The sequence below is a fragment of the Kockiozyma suomiensis genome (genome assembly GCF_038497685.1).
Source record: "Kockiozyma suomiensis strain NRRL Y-17356 unplaced genomic scaffold V2V93scaffold_1, whole genome shotgun sequence".
NCBI lineage: Eukaryota > Fungi > Ascomycota > Lipomycetes > Lipomycetales > Lipomycetaceae > Kockiozyma > Kockiozyma suomiensis.
Window position 1 is genome coordinate 84,227 of NW_027117664.1, and position 17,149 is coordinate 101,375.

The 17,149-nt window shown below is 42.4% G+C and overlaps 11 protein-coding genes across 11 annotated transcripts; 3 read left to right on the plus strand and 8 right to left on the minus strand.

Annotated features, from left to right (window-relative positions):
- Positions 1–238: 238 nt before the first annotated feature.
- V2V93DRAFT_361841 (WD40-repeat-containing domain protein) lies at positions 239–1,577 on the plus strand. The gene is made up of 4 exons (XM_066908200.1): positions 239–279; positions 341–578; positions 634–971; positions 1,025–1,577. Exons 1-4 carry the CDS (start codon positions 267–269, stop codon positions 1,429–1,431), a joined length of 996 nt encoding a protein of 331 aa, XP_066768269.1. The 5' UTR covers positions 239–266; the 3' UTR covers positions 1,432–1,577.
- On the minus strand, positions 1,428–2,452 carry V2V93DRAFT_361844 (uncharacterized protein). The gene is made up of 4 exons (XM_066908201.1): positions 2,226–2,452; positions 1,917–2,159; positions 1,764–1,855; positions 1,428–1,701 (listed from the first exon to the last, which is right to left on the minus strand). Exons 1-4 carry the CDS (start codon positions 2,284–2,286, stop codon positions 1,612–1,614), a joined length of 486 nt encoding a protein of 161 aa, XP_066768270.1. The 5' UTR covers positions 2,287–2,452; the 3' UTR covers positions 1,428–1,611.
- Positions 2,453–2,640: 188 nt separating this feature from the next.
- V2V93DRAFT_361848 (uncharacterized protein) lies at positions 2,641–3,890 on the minus strand. The gene is made up of 4 exons (XM_066908202.1): positions 3,673–3,890; positions 3,352–3,606; positions 3,190–3,293; positions 2,641–3,128 (listed from the first exon to the last, which is right to left on the minus strand). Exons 1-4 carry the CDS (start codon positions 3,716–3,718, stop codon positions 3,006–3,008), a joined length of 528 nt encoding a protein of 175 aa, XP_066768271.1. The 5' UTR covers positions 3,719–3,890; the 3' UTR covers positions 2,641–3,005.
- Positions 3,891–4,028: 138 nt separating this feature from the next.
- V2V93DRAFT_361853 (uncharacterized protein) lies at positions 4,029–5,324 on the plus strand. The gene is made up of 3 exons (XM_066908203.1): positions 4,029–4,152; positions 4,205–4,690; positions 4,749–5,324. The coding sequence occupies exons 1-3, from the start codon at positions 4,143–4,145 to the stop codon at positions 5,249–5,251; spliced, it is 999 nt and encodes a 332-aa protein (XP_066768272.1). The 5' UTR covers positions 4,029–4,142; the 3' UTR covers positions 5,252–5,324.
- On the minus strand, positions 5,233–6,092 carry V2V93DRAFT_361855 (uncharacterized protein). Its single transcript, XM_066908204.1, has 3 exons — positions 5,634–6,092; positions 5,534–5,580; positions 5,233–5,475 (listed from the first exon to the last, which is right to left on the minus strand). The coding sequence occupies exons 1-3, from the start codon at positions 6,043–6,045 to the stop codon at positions 5,365–5,367; spliced, it is 570 nt and encodes a 189-aa protein (XP_066768273.1). The 5' UTR covers positions 6,046–6,092; the 3' UTR covers positions 5,233–5,364.
- Positions 6,093–6,224: 132 nt separating this feature from the next.
- Positions 6,225–7,459, plus strand: V2V93DRAFT_377209 (nucleophile aminohydrolase; the record flags this gene model as incomplete). The annotated part of the gene is made up of 4 exons (XM_066911905.1): positions 6,225–6,304; positions 6,356–6,643; positions 6,700–7,055; positions 7,116–7,459. The coding sequence occupies 4 exons, from the start codon at positions 6,225–6,227 to the stop codon at positions 7,457–7,459; spliced, it is 1,068 nt and encodes a 355-aa protein (XP_066768274.1).
- Positions 7,460–7,479: 20 nt separating this feature from the next.
- Positions 7,480–9,483, minus strand: V2V93DRAFT_341154 (Cullin repeat-like-containing domain protein). The gene is made up of 3 exons (XM_066907804.1): positions 9,209–9,483; positions 8,252–9,143; positions 7,480–8,191 (listed from the first exon to the last, which is right to left on the minus strand). Exons 1-3 carry the CDS (start codon positions 9,452–9,454, stop codon positions 7,542–7,544), a joined length of 1,788 nt encoding a protein of 595 aa, XP_066768275.1. The 5' UTR covers positions 9,455–9,483; the 3' UTR covers positions 7,480–7,541.
- Positions 9,484–9,609: 126 nt separating this feature from the next.
- On the minus strand, positions 9,610–11,075 carry V2V93DRAFT_361862 (TFIIH subunit Tfb4/p34). Its single transcript, XM_066908205.1, has 4 exons — positions 10,973–11,075; positions 10,293–10,912; positions 9,969–10,227; positions 9,610–9,913 (listed from the first exon to the last, which is right to left on the minus strand). The coding sequence occupies exons 1-4, from the start codon at positions 11,028–11,030 to the stop codon at positions 9,714–9,716; spliced, it is 1,137 nt and encodes a 378-aa protein (XP_066768276.1). The 5' UTR covers positions 11,031–11,075; the 3' UTR covers positions 9,610–9,713.
- Positions 11,076–11,176: 101 nt separating this feature from the next.
- On the minus strand, positions 11,177–13,292 carry V2V93DRAFT_361863 (nucleoside phosphatase family-domain-containing protein). Its single transcript, XM_066908206.1, has one exon. The coding sequence runs from the start codon at positions 13,258–13,260 to the stop codon at positions 11,353–11,355; it is 1,908 nt and encodes a 635-aa protein (XP_066768277.1). The 5' UTR covers positions 13,261–13,292; the 3' UTR covers positions 11,177–11,352.
- A 138-nt stretch (positions 13,293–13,430) lies between these two features.
- Positions 13,431–14,719, minus strand: V2V93DRAFT_361865 (immunoglobulin E-set). The gene is made up of 7 exons (XM_066908207.1): positions 14,550–14,719; positions 14,448–14,494; positions 14,291–14,388; positions 14,157–14,226; positions 13,921–14,078; positions 13,805–13,859; positions 13,431–13,743 (listed from the first exon to the last, which is right to left on the minus strand). The coding sequence occupies exons 1-7, from the start codon at positions 14,597–14,599 to the stop codon at positions 13,610–13,612; spliced, it is 612 nt and encodes a 203-aa protein (XP_066768278.1). The 5' UTR covers positions 14,600–14,719; the 3' UTR covers positions 13,431–13,609.
- A 50-nt stretch (positions 14,720–14,769) lies between these two features.
- V2V93DRAFT_361868 (general substrate transporter) lies at positions 14,770–16,999 on the minus strand. The gene is made up of 3 exons (XM_066908208.1): positions 16,572–16,999; positions 16,308–16,513; positions 14,770–16,250 (listed from the first exon to the last, which is right to left on the minus strand). The coding sequence occupies exons 1-3, from the start codon at positions 16,930–16,932 to the stop codon at positions 14,973–14,975; spliced, it is 1,845 nt and encodes a 614-aa protein (XP_066768279.1). The 5' UTR covers positions 16,933–16,999; the 3' UTR covers positions 14,770–14,972.
- Between the last annotated feature and the right edge of the window lie 150 nt (positions 17,000–17,149).

Consider the following 17,149-nt stretch of genomic DNA (forward strand, 5'->3'; position numbering starts at 1 on the left):
ATTTCAGTTACTTCGAGTAAACCTGCAGCTTATGACTAGATCTTTTATCGTCTCCTTGGTATTCTGAGTAGTCAGTAAACTGCACCACACAGTTATTCACAAAAGAGGTATGAAAACGTTAACTAAATAGTAACAATAGCGTGGTGAGCGTCTAACGCGTGTTGTTGTGGTAACGAGCCGCACGGTAAGTAAACAATAGAAAATGCGTACACACCTTCGCAACTCCCAATTGTAGCACACGCAGTATCTTTATACACTGCACAGAAATGTCTTCACAATGTAAGTCTTCTTATACTATTTGGCTATGGCGCAGCATAATATTCTGACATTAATATGTCAGTCCATCTTCATAATTCTCCCGTGGATATAATATCCTCAGTGAAATTCAACCCTACAGAGAAATACAGCAACTTTCTACTAGCCAGTTCATGGGACGCCACTCTTGATCTCTATGATACAGCAAATGAAGGAGGAAGATTGCTGACACGGATAGATGGCGTCGCCCCTTTGCTCGATTGCTGCTGGGATAATTCTGGGAGAAATGCATTTATGGGAGGCTTGGAAGGTCGCGTGAGAATGTAAGCTGATTCGCAAATTTTTTCCCTATACAATTCCACTAAGATCTGTGAACAGGGTGGATCTGGAGACTTCGCAGTGCAGTACAATTGGAGAACATGAAAAGCCAGTCAAGAGTCTCGTATATCACAGTTCCTCCGGTCTAGTGATTTCTGGCTCATGGGACAAAACAGTCAAACTCTACGATCATCGCAACACTTCTGCTCGAGTTAGCACCTCCCAAGTGCCCCACAAAGTATTTTCTATGGATTCCGTTGGAAATTTGCTTGTCGTTGGAATGGCAGGTCGTGCCGTGCATGTTTATGATATTCGAAACATGACTGAGCCGTTCCAGCGACGAGAAAGTAGTTTGAAGTACATGACGCGAACTGTGAGATGTATTCCAACTGGCGAAGGTGTGAAGTATCAAATCTGCAGAATTTGTGTATCAGGGCTAATATTCGACTAGGCTATGCATCATCATCAATCGAAGGCAGAATCGCTGTCGACTTCTTCGATCCAAGCCCAGCAGTGCAAGCCAAAAAATACGCATTCAAATGCCACCGAGCCTCCGAGGGAGATTACGATATGGTATACCCGGTAAATGCATTAGCATTTCATCCCATTCATGGCACATTTGTATCAGGCGGTAGCGACTCGCTTGTCTGCTTTTGGGATTACAAAGCCCGAAAGAGATTACGGCAATATCCTAGATATCCAGGTCCTGTGCAGTCTCTCGATATTGATAGGCGCGGAACATCGGTTGCTATTGCTCATGGCGGCGACGTTGAGATTGGACAGCAAGGTACTGAACGGGGGATTTGTGGCATTACAATTCGCGCGCTTGCCCCGGAAGAGGGTAAGAGTAAAGTCTAGAGTACTGTAATTCAATTATTCAACTATGGAAAAACATAGATGAAATAGGTATAGACTATAAGCATTCATATCTATAGAACCGAGCAAAAAATATATGAGAAAGACCCGAGAAAAAACCACACCACAGACATGCAATAAGATTAAAGAATTATGAATTATGAATTAGAAAGCAGAAAGTAATCAAAGTAAAGACGGCGAAGCATGATATCGCTGCTCGGGAGGCTTAAATGGGCGTAGCCTTACCATGTTTTGTAGTATTGGTCGCACGTTCTGTAAAAATACCCTATAAATTAGAATGCATACGATGAATGAACTTCTTGGGAGCTTCCTACCTCATCTGATAGTACCGACGTCAGCAATTCATCAGGATTAGGATAAACGTACAATGCAGTATAATATGACAAAGCTGCATTCTCATAGTCACCTGTTTTCAGTGATTGTGTTAATAAATAATAATCAAATCAATTACCCAAGCAGAGGCTCACCTCGCGAACAGCTATTCTCGCCAATGGACAAATGCTTAAGAATGAACCGCGAGTTTTCAGCCGGCGCAATTTTTGACTGCACGTCTAGTTCAAGCTCAGATATTCTAATATCGATGAGTTTAGCGTATTTTGCCATTTGCAGTCTTGCTTCTTTGTGTTTGTGTTGTCGTCCTATTCTGCGGAGTAGGCGGCGGAAACCGGGATCATGTCGTCTTTTGTAGTCAAAATATATGCAATAAAGAACTAGACTCAACATCAGCTTGTATCACTAGCTCAATTACGTAAATATAAGCACGTCCAAATACTTACGAGGACATAGTAGAACAGAGCCAACCAAAAATGCTGCAACCCCTCTTCGCGAGCTCGCCATTGCGTATTCGATATCAGCGCGCCGAATTGTAGAGCATTAGCGACTTTACTATGAGAAAAAATTTCTGCGCCTGTCGTACGGTATTGTTTTACAATAGTCTGTCTGCAATAATGAACGCGCCTCAATTGAGACGTGTTCGTTTACAGAGATGAAATGTGAATAATGCTGCTATTCGCGGTAATTTGACGCGTACTGGCTACTTTATTTAAAGTTCGGTTTCGATTACAGAACCACGGAACTGAGCCTGAGCCAATCCGGCTCAATTACGTCACCGTAATTATAACTATTGCAAGTGCTCCTTGAACAGTAAGGTATATATGGCCGCAATTTACCATGATTTGTTTAATACTATAATAAAATAGAGACTCATTGGATTTTGAGAAGAGACATTGAAATGGTCAAATATATTACAAAGCCAGCAGTTTCACGAATCCATCAGAAATAGTAAAACAAGACATACAAAAACACACACAAAAGAAATAAACCAACTTGCTAAATCCTGACATCCATTCTTTTTCCCGTAAACACAAGACACAAGGAACGCTTTGCAAACCGATAGATAACCTGTTAGTTGGATCTCTTTGAAATATAAACACGCTTCTCTTTTTCAACTAATCCCACTGCTAACATTTATTAATGCCGTAGATATGTATCAATTCCCTGCTATAATTAACCCTGCACTGAGAATCGCGAACCTCAAAATATGTCTAGCGATCGCTCTACTCGACGGTGGGAGCTTCGGGAGCGGAACCAGTGGCGGAGGCGGCACCAGCGGCACCAAGAGATCTAATGTTGTCGAGTGGTAACTCCTTCATCACCTCAGAAAGGCGGTCCATAGCGTCCTATTAGTTTATCACAGATTAGCTAAATAAAAATTTTTAAAACTTGCTGGCGTGCACTCACCCCTGGCACGGTTTCTTTCAGAGCATCCATGATCTGCTGAGGCATCGGGTGAACGACAAGCAGACGGTACATCGAGATAACCATCTCGTCAATGTACTTGAGACCTAAAATTATTTCATATTAGCAACCGCCGGACACAATATAAAAAGATGTAAAACTCACCTTCACGGATGTAAGCGTCAATCTGAGTAAGTTCCTTCATCATAACCGCTTCAAATTCCTGTGCGCTCGAAACTCGAAGAGGATCCTCAGTCAAGCTAGAAATAATAGCCAGCTTAAGTTCGCCCTTTGACTTTTCAAATTCCTCCTTCTTTCCCTTCTCGATAGACTGCTGGTACTTCTTCTCTGCCTTCCGCAAGCGACGACGGAACTCGGGCGAGTTTCGTCGCTGGTAATCAAAGTATAGAAGGTAGGAGGCTGTGTTTCCATTTCAGGTTAGCATAAGTGCATTATTATTCCATGGGATATAACAATTTGACTGACCAGCACCAACGGAAGCAGCCGCGAAAAGAGCAACAGATGTCCGCATTCTAGTTGTATCAAGATCAGTTGCTGTCCACTTATATTCACAAAGATAATTCAAGATCCACTGCACTTTTTTTTTACTTCTTCTTTATCTATTAATCAATCACAGAATATACTAAAGCGCAAAATACTTTATAATTGAAAATAGCTGGCAAATTAACTGAGCACAAGACTATACAAAGTCGTAGACGGAATTTCCTTTAAAAAATTCGTACTTGCCCTGAAAGTTTAAACCCTAAACTTGTCTATGACTAAGCACACTTAAGTTATTTCTTCCTACGATGAGCTCTTCTTTTTAAATCAAACTAGAATATGCCTTTTGCGCAGGTAGGAAATTTATCGATGTATATTCAAATACAACTGTACTAATAACTGTTATAAACAGCTGGTCATCGGTCCTCCGGGATCTGGCAAGTCTACTTATTGCTATGGAAGTAAGTATATATCTACAATAAATCCTGATCCTGATATACATTCTAATAATCTTTAGTGCTTCAATTTCTATCTGCTATAGGCAGAAAAGCATCAGTCATAAATCTGGATCCCGCGAATGATCATACAAATTACGAGGCAGCTCTCGACATTAGGGACTTTGTGACGCTTGAATCAGTGATGTCTGAAGAAGGTCTCGGACCAAATGGCGGGATCATGCGCGCTATGGAAGAACTCGAAAATAACTGGGACGATTTTTTGAGTCAGATTAAGAAGCTTGGGAAGCATGATTATTTGGTGTTTGACTGTCCTGGCCAGGTCGAGTTATTTACACATCACGACTCCTTGCGTTCTCTGTTTCTCAAAATGCAGAAGGCAGATTATAGACTTGTGGTTGTCAATCTTATTGATTCATACTATATTACATCTGCAACGCAGTATATTTCTGTATTATTACTGGCGCTTAGAAGTATGCTTCAGCTGGATCTACCTCATGTTAATGTTCTCAGCAAGATTGATCTGTTGAGTAATTATGGCCAATTGCGTAAGTTCCAGATCGGCTGTGTCTTCAAGTATTTTTGACTAATTGTAGTTTTTTCCAGCCTTCAATCTCGATTTTTATACCGAGGTTCAAGATTTGAAATATCTCCTACCGGTGATCAAAAAGGAGTCTCCGACCTTGCTAGGCGAAAAATTTGCCTCACTTAATGAAGCGATTGCAGATTTGATTATGGATTTCGGATTGGTAGAGTTTGAAGTACTTGCAATCGAAGATAAAAAGAGCATGATATCATTACTGAGTGTATTGGATAAAGCGACAGGATATACTTTTGGCGCAACCGAAATAGGAGGAGATACAGTATGGGCTGAGGCAACCCGGCAAGGTGGATATTTAGGTAGTATCTCCGATATACAAGAGCGGTGGATAGACAATAAAGTCGAGTATGACGCACTGGAAGAGGAAGAGCGACGGCAGCGTATGGAAGAATTTAAACGGGAAAATAATCGAAAGCTGACTCCGGAGGAAGAATGGGAAGAGGAAGTTAAGAGATGGGAGGCTGAGCAAGGTGAAAAGTTTGGCAAGGGATTTAAAAACGGAATATAGGCTTCTCATTTGTCACTTTGGTAATGCATTTCGGCGTTCGGATTTCAATATATTCTATAGTTCTCATCACATATGCGAAAATTCGCAAGATTTCCAAAACAAACACTTTGGATTTATCTCTGGACTCTGAACTTTGTAGGGATATTCTTCTGCTGATCTGATTCAGCCTTGTGTTCCATATGATGGAACAATTCTTCGTGCTCGATATCCTCCGGGTGATTGAGCTATATCCACTGTTAATTTGGATGGACCCATATCATATTCTGGCAAATAAATACATACGTTTTCTTCGCTATCATCTTCTGAGTGGTACTTTAACCAGTGGTGAACTGTACAAATATTAGCTTCGTACGTGACAGCGCATCAATAATTTAATACTCACTTTCATATTCATATTCAACATCACCATGATGACCTGGGCCGTATCCGAAATCAGGCAATTGTAAACCGTTCTTATTAAACTGAAGCCACTCGTCAAGAGAGACTGATCCGTCATGATCAAAATCCATCAACTCGCATATCCGACGATACACTTGATCCTGTTGTGCGGGAGTTATAGGCTCTTTTCTATGACCTGTTGGATCAACAGGGTTCATGATACCGTATAATGACAAAATATCTGCTCGTGTCCAGAACTTGGAGTTGTCAGAGTCATGAAGGATGAAGAAGGAGGACGCGTCATAGCTATTTATATTGTGCTCTTCGCGCATATGCATGTCTGCCCAAGATTCAGCAAGAGTGCTGGTACTACAATAAAGTCCCACAACTAGAGAAAAAAGTGTTTTCAGACGCATTGTGTTCAAGTATATATAAAATAGACGTAGTAGAATGATGCTAGAAGTGGCATCCCTTTGGTTTTAGCAGTATCGAGCCCCTGTATTTAAACCTTATTCAATGTCAGTCAACTCCAGACGCTACTCCAATTTCACTCTGTTCACAAGATGGCAACTAAAAATGAAACATATATTGTATAATGAGTTTTGTTGCAATTCATCTTGGTGCAGGATTTCATTCTCAGAAACTAGCTAAACGCTATGAAACGCTCTGCAGCGAGTACGTTCTCTTTACCATCAAGCCAATGATCATTCATTAACGAAAAGCTAGAGCATGTCGTTTAGGAATACGTCTTCTTGAATCTGAGAATCTAAATGCACAAGCAGCGGCAGCAGGAATATGTAAATTTTTAGAAGATGATCCGCTTACGAATTCCGGAACGGGATCAAATTTGACGGCTACGGGAACAATCGAATGCGACGCGTCTATAATGAGCTCAGAGCATAATCGCGGAGCTAGTGTTGGGTGTATTTCTGGCGTGAAGAATCCTGTGCTTGTTGCAGAGAAATTGTTAAGCGTGTCTTTCACGCCGTTGTCTGCTGGTAGAGTTGCCCCTTTGTATGTCTTTTAGTACTTCCTTGCATGGAGCTAGTACACGCTAATACCATCAACAGGTTTCTGGTTGGGGAAGGAGCGCGCCAATTCGCAAACGATCAGCAATTAGAACTCGCCTCTCTAGAGACTCTTGCTACTAAGTCTGCAATTATACGATACGAGTACTGGTCAGAGATATTAAACTCCCCAGGTGCTTCGTCTATTGCGAACCCAAGCAATGACGACGACGACTTGATCACAGACACGGTCGGCGTGATTTGCGTCGATCTCGACGGACATATCGCAGTGGCATCTAGTTCGGGTGGCATCGCTATGAAGCAATGCGGCAGAATTGGCCCTGCCGCCCTTATTGGTAGTGGAATATGGGCCGCTCGTGATGCTCATTCTGGATCAAAAGTTGCTGTATGCACCAGTGGTAAGCGCCCCTATTGGCAAGTATATTGTTATATTGTTCTACTGTCTAACTATTTTCTAGGCACAGGGGAGGACATAATAAGCTACAATCTTGCGAGTCGCTGTGCGCAGCAATTGCTTAATTCAGACGACGAGCATCAAACAGTAGCCTCTCTTCTTTCTGACTTTTCTCAGTCCCCTGCGATCCAATTACTTCCCGCAGCCGGTGGAATACTAGCTGTCAAAACGGAACTGGACCCGGATAACTCTCGGGATATATTGCTACAGGCCTTCTATGGGCATACTACGAAATCGATGTGTGCCGGATTTATGGCTTCGAAGTGGGATTCTCCCAAAGTTAGTGTTTCACGCACTCCAAATGGCAGACCTTCAGTGTTGGGAACAGCCGTCAGAATACGTCATTAACTAAAATGCTTTTTATTTCACCCGATTATGTTAACTAAAATAAGAGATGAAATGCGTTGCCTTTCTCGTTCATTCCAAAATATTACCTCACGTCAATTCTCCTTCTGCTTGGCAGCATTGGAGGTTCACCACCTACAGAAGACTCATTCATGTACTCAGACTCACTAGCATACTGCGATGACGAAGCGGAAGAAACAGGAAGTGGCGGTTCCAAAACTTCTTTTAACAGGAAATCCATCGACATTCCAACTTCTTTCAGCTTTTCACTTTGCGATTTGACAGCCGCCGAGGCTCGCAAAAATCTTTCTGATCTAGGTTTGACATCATGTAACGTATCAGCAAAGATTTCTATAAATTTTTCAACTTCTTGGTACGTCCAATCGGCAATTTGTGAAGCATATTTATACGCCGGAAAACTTTCGCGATATATATCAATTGTTGATTTGATGACTACAAATGTGATTGTAGCTACTTGAGAGACGTAAAATGGGAGATCGTCGGGGTTTTTGCTGACTTGGTGTATGCGACGATGGATCATCGATGCGCGACTTGAAAGTAATTTGTCGCGTGATTCACGAGCGTATCCCAGTTGATTCAACAGCTGAATCGTTTTGGTTATCTTCTTGCGCGAAGTGAATTCAGAGTCGACTGTATGTGACAGTATGTCGTATACCTCCTCTGCGCGCCCGATTACTTCCTGATCAATATCTTCGTAATTTTTTTCCCTTTTCACTATTTATTGGCACTGTTAATAGAATATCAAAGCGGGAGAGAATAAAATTGACAACGTACGAAGTCCAATTGTAGAAACAGCATCCTCGAGATGCCGATGTGCAATCATGACATCCAATTCCAGCAATCTTTCTTCAAGAACTTGACGTTCTCTCGTTCCGTTTTTTTTGTCTAGTTGACTTTTTGACGACGCGGAAGAAATTGATCTGACGAGCTCTTGCCGTGCTTCAACTTTATCTTGCATGGGTGGGGTGTGTGACATATCGCTTCGGGTCGCCTGACGTAAAATTGGTAGAGCTATCGACGAATCTTCTTTTGTGCTTTCCTTTGTTGAGCTAATGCCCGCGGAATCCTTATCCAATCGCATCCCTATAACCAAACTACAAAGCTCATTCATCATGTTTCGAGTACTCCTGATCTCTTGCTCAAGTGTCATGATTTCAGAAGAAATCTTTACAAACTGACTGTAGTTATTAAATAAATTGCGCTGCATATCTTTTCCAATCTGTTCTCTCGTATGCCGGAGTCTGATAAGGTAATCGCGAACTTGATAATCCGCAGAATCACCCAGATGACTCTGTATATATTTCTTTGCGTCAAATGCCGAGTCTTGAAAATCGCGGATCGCAACGGGATAGTTCTTTTCGTCAAGACCGATCAAGAGCGGCATTGCCGCGCGAGACGCCGCTGTCGATCCATCAGTCAAGCCTTTGCTGGCATTCATAATATTTTCGCGTGATGTAGGATTTGTATTGGACGGTCTTTGATTACTATCTTGACGGTCTGTGCTAGGTCGGGAAGATACATGTGGTCGTTCTGATATCGCTGTTATGTTGTCTGGAGATAATAGACCGTTCGTATATTTGTCTTGCTTCCCTTTACCGCTTTCGGACTTTGCTGAAGCGGTATTGATGTCTGCTATTCTTGAGTATCGCTTTAATAACTTTCCGACCTAACCATGTATATACAGATTTAGTCAGCTCTGGCTCAATCTCTTGCTATCAAAAGGACTCGCACCATATCACTCGTCTGTCCTGGCTCATCATGAGATCTAGTAGATAAAGAGAGTCTATTACTAGCAGTCATCGACGGAATAACAGACTGTCGTCGTCCATCAGGTCCGAGTTCAGCCTGCTGCGCGATAGCAGCCGACGCCGACAGCGGCGGCGCATTCACTGTGCCGCGACGCTTTCGGCCGCGACTTCGCGTCGGCTGCATTGGTTGACTAGTTGGCGATGGTGGATCTTCTGCAATTGTGTTCATTGTATTTGTTGAGTGTAATGTGTTGCAGATGAAGAGAGGAGGAAGAAGAAGTGTGATCGAGGAGATTTGTCTAGTTCGAGCCAGGGTGAGCCGAACGCGACGCGGCGCGTTCATTTGATGACGTTTGTGAACAGTACTACATGGAATTGAACATATCAGTTTTATATAAATACGCCATTATACAATATACATATAGCTTCTAGAGCTTTGTCTACACCTAAATAATCCTCCACTATTATAATACATCAAGCAAAAGAAATTAAGCGCTGGGAGTAGCAGGAGCAGGCGTAGAATCGTAGTCCCCATTCCGCTTAGTTTTATTCTTCTTAGCCTTTTTCTTTTGTCCGTTTCCCGACAGAGGTATTAGTACTGGCTGCTTGATCAAGTCTGCGAGTTCGCGAGGATCAAATATCGTATCGCATATCGAACAACTACCGTCGACCGGAGGCTCGCAAAATACTATATCTGTTAGTTGGTAGATCAATGTACAATAATATACAAGAAAATATCTTACTAGATAAACAAATATTACACACATAGCCAATATCTACTATCCTTTTATGACAAAAGCATGCTGCTCGAAAATCCACACTAGACTGCGTGGGAAGGATCAAATGTTTGCGTAATAACCGGTCTGGTAAAAATGCTGTCATGAGATACTGCATCAAACCTTTCGGATGATCCAGGTTTATGTAGATGCCTCCCGTAGTATCAGACGCTTGTTGTAAAAATACTGTATCGTCTCCAATCTTACAGATATCGATAGGAACTTTCTATACATGACATGGATATTAGCCAACGTTTCATGATCTTTTCTTACAAAAAATCAAGAACTCGCCATCTTTTGTGCCGCAAAAATGCAATTCATAATAGGCACATACTGAGCTGCTAAATCCGAGCAAACACTCACCAACAATATCCGTGCCTTGATCGCGGACGACTCTTCGGTTGTTGGCACATCACCACCAGTTTGCCGATTAATATACGCCAATGCCATACTAAGCGCTCCAGAAATCATAGATGTGTCCGATACTCCTTCTCCGCCATCCTTGGATGTGATGTCTTTCTCTGTAGTTTTGGATATTAAATCCTCAAGTTGATCCATAACTGCCTCGTTGACGACACGGAATTGTTTGTACATTGAGGTCCCTGTTGGAATATTTGATTCGTCTGCATCCTCGGCCGCAATAACAGGATCTACACTATCATCTCTTACCAAATTAGACGATGAGCCACTTTCCTCAACAGCACTGGGCGGCAGGGGATACAGAAAGCGGACAGTCGACGGATGGGCCGCGAGTACCGCGATCTCGTTCGAATGGTTCAGAGATAAATGAGAATTTGCAAACACGAGTAGCGAGGCAACTGCTTCTCGAAGAGAAATTGGCGGAGACTGGCTACCCCAGCTAAGGGGACTCGCATCGAGCACGAGAACTAGTAGTGATGGTAGCTCTTCTTCTGTTTATTCGATATTAGTCTGATATTGATGATACAAGAGAATTAAAGAAATTCGCTTACCGAGTTCTTCGGCAAAATTCTCTTGAAAAACATGGGCAGATCCATCAACGGCGTTCATCGCGGTGAGAGCTGCATTTGGCTAGAGAAATGGTGTAAATTGTTTGTAGTATTCTATATTCTGTGTGCGGCGAAGTTCGCAGAGTTGATTTATCTGGAGTTTAGGGTCAACTCCGATAAATCTATTCTCTAATCCTTTTTAGATACTCTCTTTTTTACTGCTTTTTATTCGTCATTTGATCCCTAAATTGCCAGAAAATCCAAATAATGCAATACAAAAAAAATAATTACAATGCAGAAATATCTTCGGTATAAAAAATTTAAACACAGGCACAAAGAAAACGCCTCTCAGAAACCAGTACTAAGAAAGATCTTATCGCACACTAAACTTCTCGCATTGCAATACTACTCATATTCGCGGACGAAGATACTAGATGAGCACCGCTCTCCATCGCCGTAGAATTAGCTACACCCATTACTCTCCTCCGATATCTCTTTGGAGTCAAAGTAAATGTGAATCTTCGTCGCCGTGCCTTTCCGACCAAAACATATGTCACTAGGAAAAATATGAGCGCAAACAATACAAGCCCTGGCATTCGTCTTTTTCCAAATGTTCCCTGAGCCGAGATAGCGGCAACACTAAGACCCCACTCGTCACCAGTATCTTTCTCGATCACTGGATCGGGGACCGTTGTGCCAACATCAACTCTCTCTGGTTGAAACTCGCCATTATTCGCTCCGTATCCAACCTCATAGATAGCAGACTCGTTGCTTCCAGTCATTTGCGCGGCAAGCTTGGGCGAAAGAGGTACTTGACTCGACGCATACAAGACCATCTTTCCTAATGTCCAACTAAGTTCGACGCCATTGATCTTGTCAATACTTCGAAATGAGTCATCAGAGAATTGCTTGGCTTTCTGAGCAGCATCGACCTCTGCTTCACGAATTTCTTTTGATGACCGAGGTACACCGAATCCCGAATGCAACATATTCATAACCCACGATCCCTTAAAACACATCTCTTGCAGCTTCTCAAGATCGATGTTTTTAGCCTTGGCCTTTTTTGCCATTGAATCCCAATCGCGAGCGCAGAATTCCTCAAGTCTTTCCGAGAATTTAGCATAATTATACGCTCCTCCGTCACTAATACTAGCCTCGACGTTTAGCGATTGATCTGCAGAGTTCGGAAGAACATCGGTAAACAGTCCAGAACGAGTTGTATGCCAGTACTCACTAACGCCGACAAAATGGTTGACGTCAAAGTCGATAGCCGGAGCATGCACTCCACCAAACAGACATGGGTCATCGTTGCAGGGTAAATCTTTTGAGAGTAACGGATACGTAATCTCAAGACATTCAGTCAAATTTCCAGTTCCGTATAAGGTCTTTCCTGAAAGTTGAGGAATAGCCTTATCTGAGAAACCGCGGGGAGAGCATGGGTCTAAGATTGCATCAGTAGTTCGTAAATCCGGTTCACCATCTTCGGATTCGGTGTCACTATCGACATCAGCTGTCTCAGTAGCTCGCTCCAATAATGATGCGTGTGAATTTTTCTTTGTAGAGTTTTGCACCAAAAGCTCAAGGTACCTCCTATGAGCTTCATTGGCGCCGTAACCTAGCCATGTCGACACAAATACATTGTACATCAATGGGTCTCCAGCCTGAGTTCGTAGTCTGATTTGATAAAGATCATCCATATGCTTTTGGGCCTCGGTACTATTCGGAGCAAAAGCGACTTGCGCAGATGCACCGCCCATATCTAGAAATCCAAAGGTATGATGGTCTTTTCCGTGTTGAAACTGTTCCGGTGAATCGATCGCCCCTAGCATGTAATTCAGCGCCAGCCAGCCATACAAACCCTCCGTTTCACCGTCGATTACTCTGATATGAGAGTCGCAGTCAGGAAGAAGAAAATTAGTCGTTCGTTTGATGTGAAAGCACGTTCTAGTGAGTAAATGCTGCTGCTGCTCTTTTGTCAACAGTCGCATACCGGCCGTAGCAAGAAGGAAGATAGGTGTCTCAGGTTGCTTCTGCTTCGGCACTATCGCAAGAGCATGCTTGAGTAATGGGTCCAGATGTAGCATTTCGAGATGTGTAGGTCGCTGGGCGTAGTATGAGATCCCTGGCTGCACTTTGAGATACCAATCATCACCGCCTTTGCCCACTTTCGGGACAGCAGACGACGACGAGTCAAACTTTGACGGCCATGAATAAATCTGAACTCGCGAGCCACTTGAGCCCGCGTCAATGACTATCCCGTAATTTTGAGAAGAGGTGGGGACAGACGGCATTTGCTTTGTTTGTTTGTTTTTATGATATAAAGAGAGGAAGAATGAGTGCTTAGTGGCGTCAGAAGTTCGTTGCGGCTTGACTGATATGAGCCGCAGATTAAGCAATAGGACTAAAGAACTGATCAGTTTACTCTCTTTCGCAACTGAATATACAGAATATCAGACTAATTGAGCAGTTTTATGATTATTTAATTGGATTTCTTTCTGCAGTGGTGTTGAAGATGATGTAAACGCCAGAGTTACTTCTACAGATTCATGGTCGCTATCCATAAACCAACTATATCCATATTATTATAAACAAACCAAAAATAACTAGATATCCCAAACAGCAAACATCTGTTAAATCAATCTACTCCCAATTCTTCTTTATCGCAAGCTGCCATGTGAATAGTAAGTGTGTGGTTTTATCGTCATCGATAAATTTTGAAGTCATATCATAAGTTCCGCGTGCAATCAACCCAGATGGAGCTTCTTCTTCGAGAACTATTAAAAATTCTATTGGACACTAAGATCTGATAATATTGAGATAAATAACTTGACTTACATGTCTTTTCGTAGTATGGATTTTCCAAGGTATTTGGTGAATAGCTTCCACAGATCTAATACAATAAACAATCAGCTCTTAATTTTAAAACTGGGAAATTAATCATGAACACATACCTCATCACTCTTGTCAACTTTGAGGCCCTTTCGCTTGACGAGCTGCAAGTACCGAAGACCGGTAATGATCTCGTGCTGCACACGAAAGCGAATGCGTACTTTATAAAGCACTCCCTCTTTGATCACTAACGGCTTCGTCTTAAGCTTCTCTAGTGCAGCTATTGACACAAAGCACAAGTTAATTGCTATGTTCTGGAAAAAAAGAAGTATATAATATAAAATCAATGGTAGCATACATTTTTCCGTAAGATTGACTGAAATTGGGCTATGATCTCTTATTTCAAGCTCAAGTTTTAAAATAACAACCTAGCGTCTCAATTAGCATCAAGATACCAGATTAGACTATATTCAATAGTAAAACATGATTCACCTTGCGTTTGTCACCGGGTTCGCCAATTGATCCAGTCGTAGAACCTGGCGCAAGACCTAGCGACTCCTTCCATTTCCGCAGCGATTCATCATTATTGTCTTTATAGCAGACCTGTCAGATTCACCTGAAGTAAGGAAAGGAAAATTTTATTGCATACCAAGATCGACATATTCTTCAACAGTCTTTTTTCGTCCGACGACATATCTGCAAGACGCGTCAGCTCGCCTTTTATCACCACGAAGAAACATATGCCACCGACCCTTCTGCAGACTCGCTCACAAGTTCATCTTCATCTTTGACAATAGACATTTCGTTATAAAAAATGGGTTGGTAATCAAAAAGTAGGTGGTATAAACTAGAATAGAAGGGTGCAAGCGGCTAATGAATTGGCTTAATTAAGGGGTCTCGGCTTTATATGCTACTGCGCGTCTTTTAAAACCCCGCAAAATTTGACAGCCGCCTCATCCCCATTGTCTGGCCTTTTGTCAATGTTTAATAACTACTTCCATATGAGTGAGTTGTATGAATTCCATGGTAGCAAGTACAGATTGCTTAACTTCACTGTAGTTTACTCAAAATCATTCCTCATATACAATTACTATAGTAAATCCTTAACTCCTCTCCAGCCATAATTTGAAAGATTCTTTACATCACCAAAATTCCAATCCAGCAGCAACCATCTCTAGGAAACCTCTCTGAACTGCAGCTCCATAATCTCTGAATGCGGCGTCGAGCTGCCTTCGTCAGGACGACTAAACTCATCACCTAGCAGGGTATTCTCCAACGTACTAGAAATAATGTCAATCCGTCGCTTATCTTCATGGGCCGTGTCATCATTAAATGCTAGATCCATATCTTCAAGTGACCGCCCTCTTGTTTCTGGAACCACAAAGAGCGTAAAGAAAAATGCAAAAAGACAAAATACTGCAAAGAAAATATACGTTCCATAGGTAATGGTTTCCAGCATGCGCGGCGAAATAAGTCCAATGATGAAATTGCACATCCATGTCGCTGATGTAGTAATTGACATTCCTTTAGATCTGATCGCCAAGGGAAAAATCTCAGAAGGAAGAACCCATCCTATAGGAGCCCACGAGTAAGCAAAGTTGACGTCGTAAAAGTATATGAATGCAACACTGAGCCAGCCTGCACTTCTGTGCATCGGAAGTGAAGTGTTGTAATATCCGACAATTCCAGCAACTGCAATGAGAGAAACCATGGTACCCAAAGCACCAGCCATCAGCAGTATACGACGTCCAATCTTGTCAATCAATGCCAGCGCAATGAACGTCGCAAGACAATTAATGATTCCATAAACTCCGGTAGCAAGCAGAGAATTTGCATTAGAATTAAGTCCTAGCTGTGCAAAGATAGTCGGCGCATAGTAAATAATAGCGTTGCATCCCATAAATTGTTGGAAAAACATCACCGCGGATCCAATAAACACGCGTCTGAACGAAGATGGGTTGGAAAATATATCGCGATACTCTTTCCATTCGAGCGCCATACCCGACGCTGACCCAAATTTTTCTTGATGACGCGAATCCTCAAAGAGTACTTCGGCTTTAATGTGAATATATTCCTCAATAATTAAAGGGTCAGCATCCGATCTCCTTCTTATCCTGCATAACGCCTCACGAGCCTCGGAGTCACGACCTCGCATGACTAACCATCGCGGAGAGTACGGCATGAAAAACATTCCAATGCCTAGCATCAACGCAGGGAAAAGTTGAAGACCAAACGGAACTCTCCAGGCAGCTGATGACTGCCGACATGGCCCATCGCCAATATCAGTGTAGGGATTGAAAGAGACACCATTTGCGTATGGCTGATCGGGATAGCACCGTGTACCTCCAATGTAGTTGGAGGCATAGTCAATCCAGAACGCAATCAGGATTCCAATCGTGATCGACAGCTGCTGCAAAACCACTAAAGATCCTCTGATTTCCGCAGGTGATATCTATTAATTATTAATAATTTGCACAATATTTCCCAAGAAAAAAAAAAAATAGCTTACCTCAGCCATATACAGAGGGACAACCATAGTCAGCATTCCGACAGACAAACCCGCTACAGCTCGCCCAGCAAATATCATTGAAACACTGATACCGGCAGTCTGTAAGGATGTTCCCAGTATAAAAATTACCACGGCAACTATCATTGAATGTTTTCGGCCCATTCGGTCAGTTATCTGTCCATTCAAGAGCGACCCAAACCAAGCGCCTATGACATTATCAATAAACAGCACTTCTTAGCTAAGACACTTTTACACAGTACATACACAGCAGGAAGGTAGACACAAACCATCCTTTATAATCAGAATTCATGTAAATTCTAGGAAACCGTGCTCCGAAGCTCTCCATCGTGACAATACCAGAAATCACGCCTTGGTCATATCCAAAAAGTAGTCCACCCAGCGACGAGAAGCAGGCAACGCCAAGGACAAACGGATTTTCCTTCACCACTGTAAAAACAGATCTTTTGGGAATCACCAAGGAATCTGTAGCAGATTTTGCGGTAGTGCCATAGGAATTCCGTGAAATAACAGATCTTGTTGGACGAGAGGAAGACGAAGCAGCAGACGACACCGCAGCATTCTGCAGAGAAAGGTCTTTCAAAAGTGGACTTCTATCTTGCTCCATTATTGTATATATCTATATATCTATATACCTGTACGAACGTAAATAGGAACAATATATACCAACGTTAAGAAGGCAGAGTGACGTGAATAGAGCAGCAGAGGCGGAATTTATCTGATGGGAGTTCGTGGGCGTGAGCCGCACTACTTAACTTAAAATCTGTTATATTGCGTAATATCAGACACTGGCAGTCATATCCGCATTTTAGCGCTGACTTCTT

Excerpts from the sequence above, each read along its gene's own strand:
- V2V93DRAFT_361841 (XM_066908200.1), top strand. Across the intron at positions 579-633 it reads TTGGAAGGTCGCGTGAGAAT|GGTGGATCTGGAGACTTCGC; the intron begins GTAAGCTGATTC and ends ATCTGTGAACAG. Across the intron at positions 972-1,024 it reads ATGTATTCCAACTGGCGAAG|GCTATGCATCATCATCAATC; the intron begins GTGTGAAGTATC and ends ATATTCGACTAG.
- V2V93DRAFT_361844 (XM_066908201.1), bottom strand. The coding sequence starts at position 2,286 with ATGGCGAGCTCGCGAAGAGGGGTTGCAGCATTTTTGGTTGGCTCTGTT. Across the intron at positions 1,856-1,916 it reads CGAGAATAGCTGTTCGCGAG|GTGACTATGAGAATGCAGCT; the intron begins GTGAGCCTCTGC and ends CACTGAAAACAG. Across the intron at positions 1,702-1,763 it reads CGTCGGTACTATCAGATGAG|AACGTGCGACCAATACTACA; the intron begins GTAGGAAGCTCC and ends GTATTTTTACAG.
- V2V93DRAFT_361848 (XM_066908202.1), bottom strand. The coding sequence starts at position 3,718 with ATGCGGACATCTGTTGCTCTTTTCGCGGCTGCTTCCGTTGGTGCTG. Across the intron at positions 3,607-3,672 it reads GGCTGCTTCCGTTGGTGCTG|CCTCCTACCTTCTATACTTT; the intron begins GTCAGTCAAATT and ends ATGGAAACACAG. Across the intron at positions 3,129-3,189 it reads TGAAAGAAACCGTGCCAGGG|GACGCTATGGACCGCCTTTC; the intron begins GTGAGTGCACGC and ends ATAAACTAATAG.
- V2V93DRAFT_361853 (XM_066908203.1), top strand. Across the intron at positions 4,691-4,748 it reads GAGTAATTATGGCCAATTGC|CCTTCAATCTCGATTTTTAT; the intron begins GTAAGTTCCAGA and ends AGTTTTTTCCAG.
- V2V93DRAFT_361855 (XM_066908204.1), bottom strand. The coding sequence starts at position 6,045 with ATGCGTCTGAAAACACTTTTTTCTCTAGTTGTGGGACTTTATTGTAGT. Across the intron at positions 5,581-5,633 it reads TGTTGAATATGAATATGAAA|TTCACCACTGGTTAAAGTAC; the intron begins GTGAGTATTAAA and ends ATATTTGTACAG. Across the intron at positions 5,476-5,533 it reads AAGATGATAGCGAAGAAAAC|CTCAATCACCCGGAGGATAT; the intron begins GTATGTATTTAT and ends CAGTGGATATAG.
- V2V93DRAFT_341154 (XM_066907804.1), bottom strand. The coding sequence starts at position 9,454 with ATGAACACAATTGCAGAAGATCCACCATCGCCAACTAGTCAACCAATG. Across the intron at positions 9,144-9,208 it reads CAGGACAGACGAGTGATATG|GTCGGAAAGTTATTAAAGCG; the intron begins GTGCGAGTCCTT and ends ATACATGGTTAG. Across the intron at positions 8,192-8,251 it reads TGTTTCTACAATTGGACTTC|TGAAAAGGGAAAAAAATTAC; the intron begins GTACGTTGTCAA and ends GCCAATAAATAG.
- V2V93DRAFT_361862 (XM_066908205.1), bottom strand. The coding sequence starts at position 11,030 with ATGAACGCCGTTGATGGATCTGCCCATGTTTTTCAAGAGAATTTTGCC. Across the intron at positions 10,913-10,972 it reads GAATTTTGCCGAAGAACTCG|AAGAAGAGCTACCATCACTA; the intron begins GTAAGCGAATTT and ends TCGAATAAACAG. Across the intron at positions 9,914-9,968 it reads GTGTAATATTTGTTTATCTA|TATTTTGCGAGCCTCCGGTC; the intron begins GTAAGATATTTT and ends TAACAGATATAG.
- V2V93DRAFT_361863 (XM_066908206.1), bottom strand. The coding sequence starts at position 13,260 with ATGCCGTCTGTCCCCACCTCTTCTCAAAATTACGGGATAGTCATTGAC.
- V2V93DRAFT_361865 (XM_066908207.1), bottom strand. The coding sequence starts at position 14,599 with ATGTCTATTGTCAAAGATGAAGATGAACTTGTGAGCGAGTCTGCAGAA. Across the intron at positions 14,495-14,549 it reads GTGAGCGAGTCTGCAGAAGG|ATATGTCGTCGGACGAAAAA; the intron begins GTCGGTGGCATA and ends CGCGTCTTGCAG. Across the intron at positions 14,227-14,290 it reads AACCCGGTGACAAACGCAAG|GTTGTTATTTTAAAACTTGA; the intron begins GTGAATCATGTT and ends TTGAGACGCTAG.
- V2V93DRAFT_361868 (XM_066908208.1), bottom strand. The coding sequence starts at position 16,932 with ATGGAGCAAGATAGAAGTCCACTTTTGAAAGACCTTTCTCTGCAGAAT. Across the intron at positions 16,514-16,571 it reads TGTGTCTACCTTCCTGCTGT|GCGCTTGGTTTGGGTCGCTC; the intron begins GTATGTACTGTG and ends ATAATGTCATAG. Across the intron at positions 16,251-16,307 it reads TCCCTCTGTATATGGCTGAG|ATATCACCTGCGGAAATCAG; the intron begins GTAAGCTATTTT and ends AATAATTAATAG.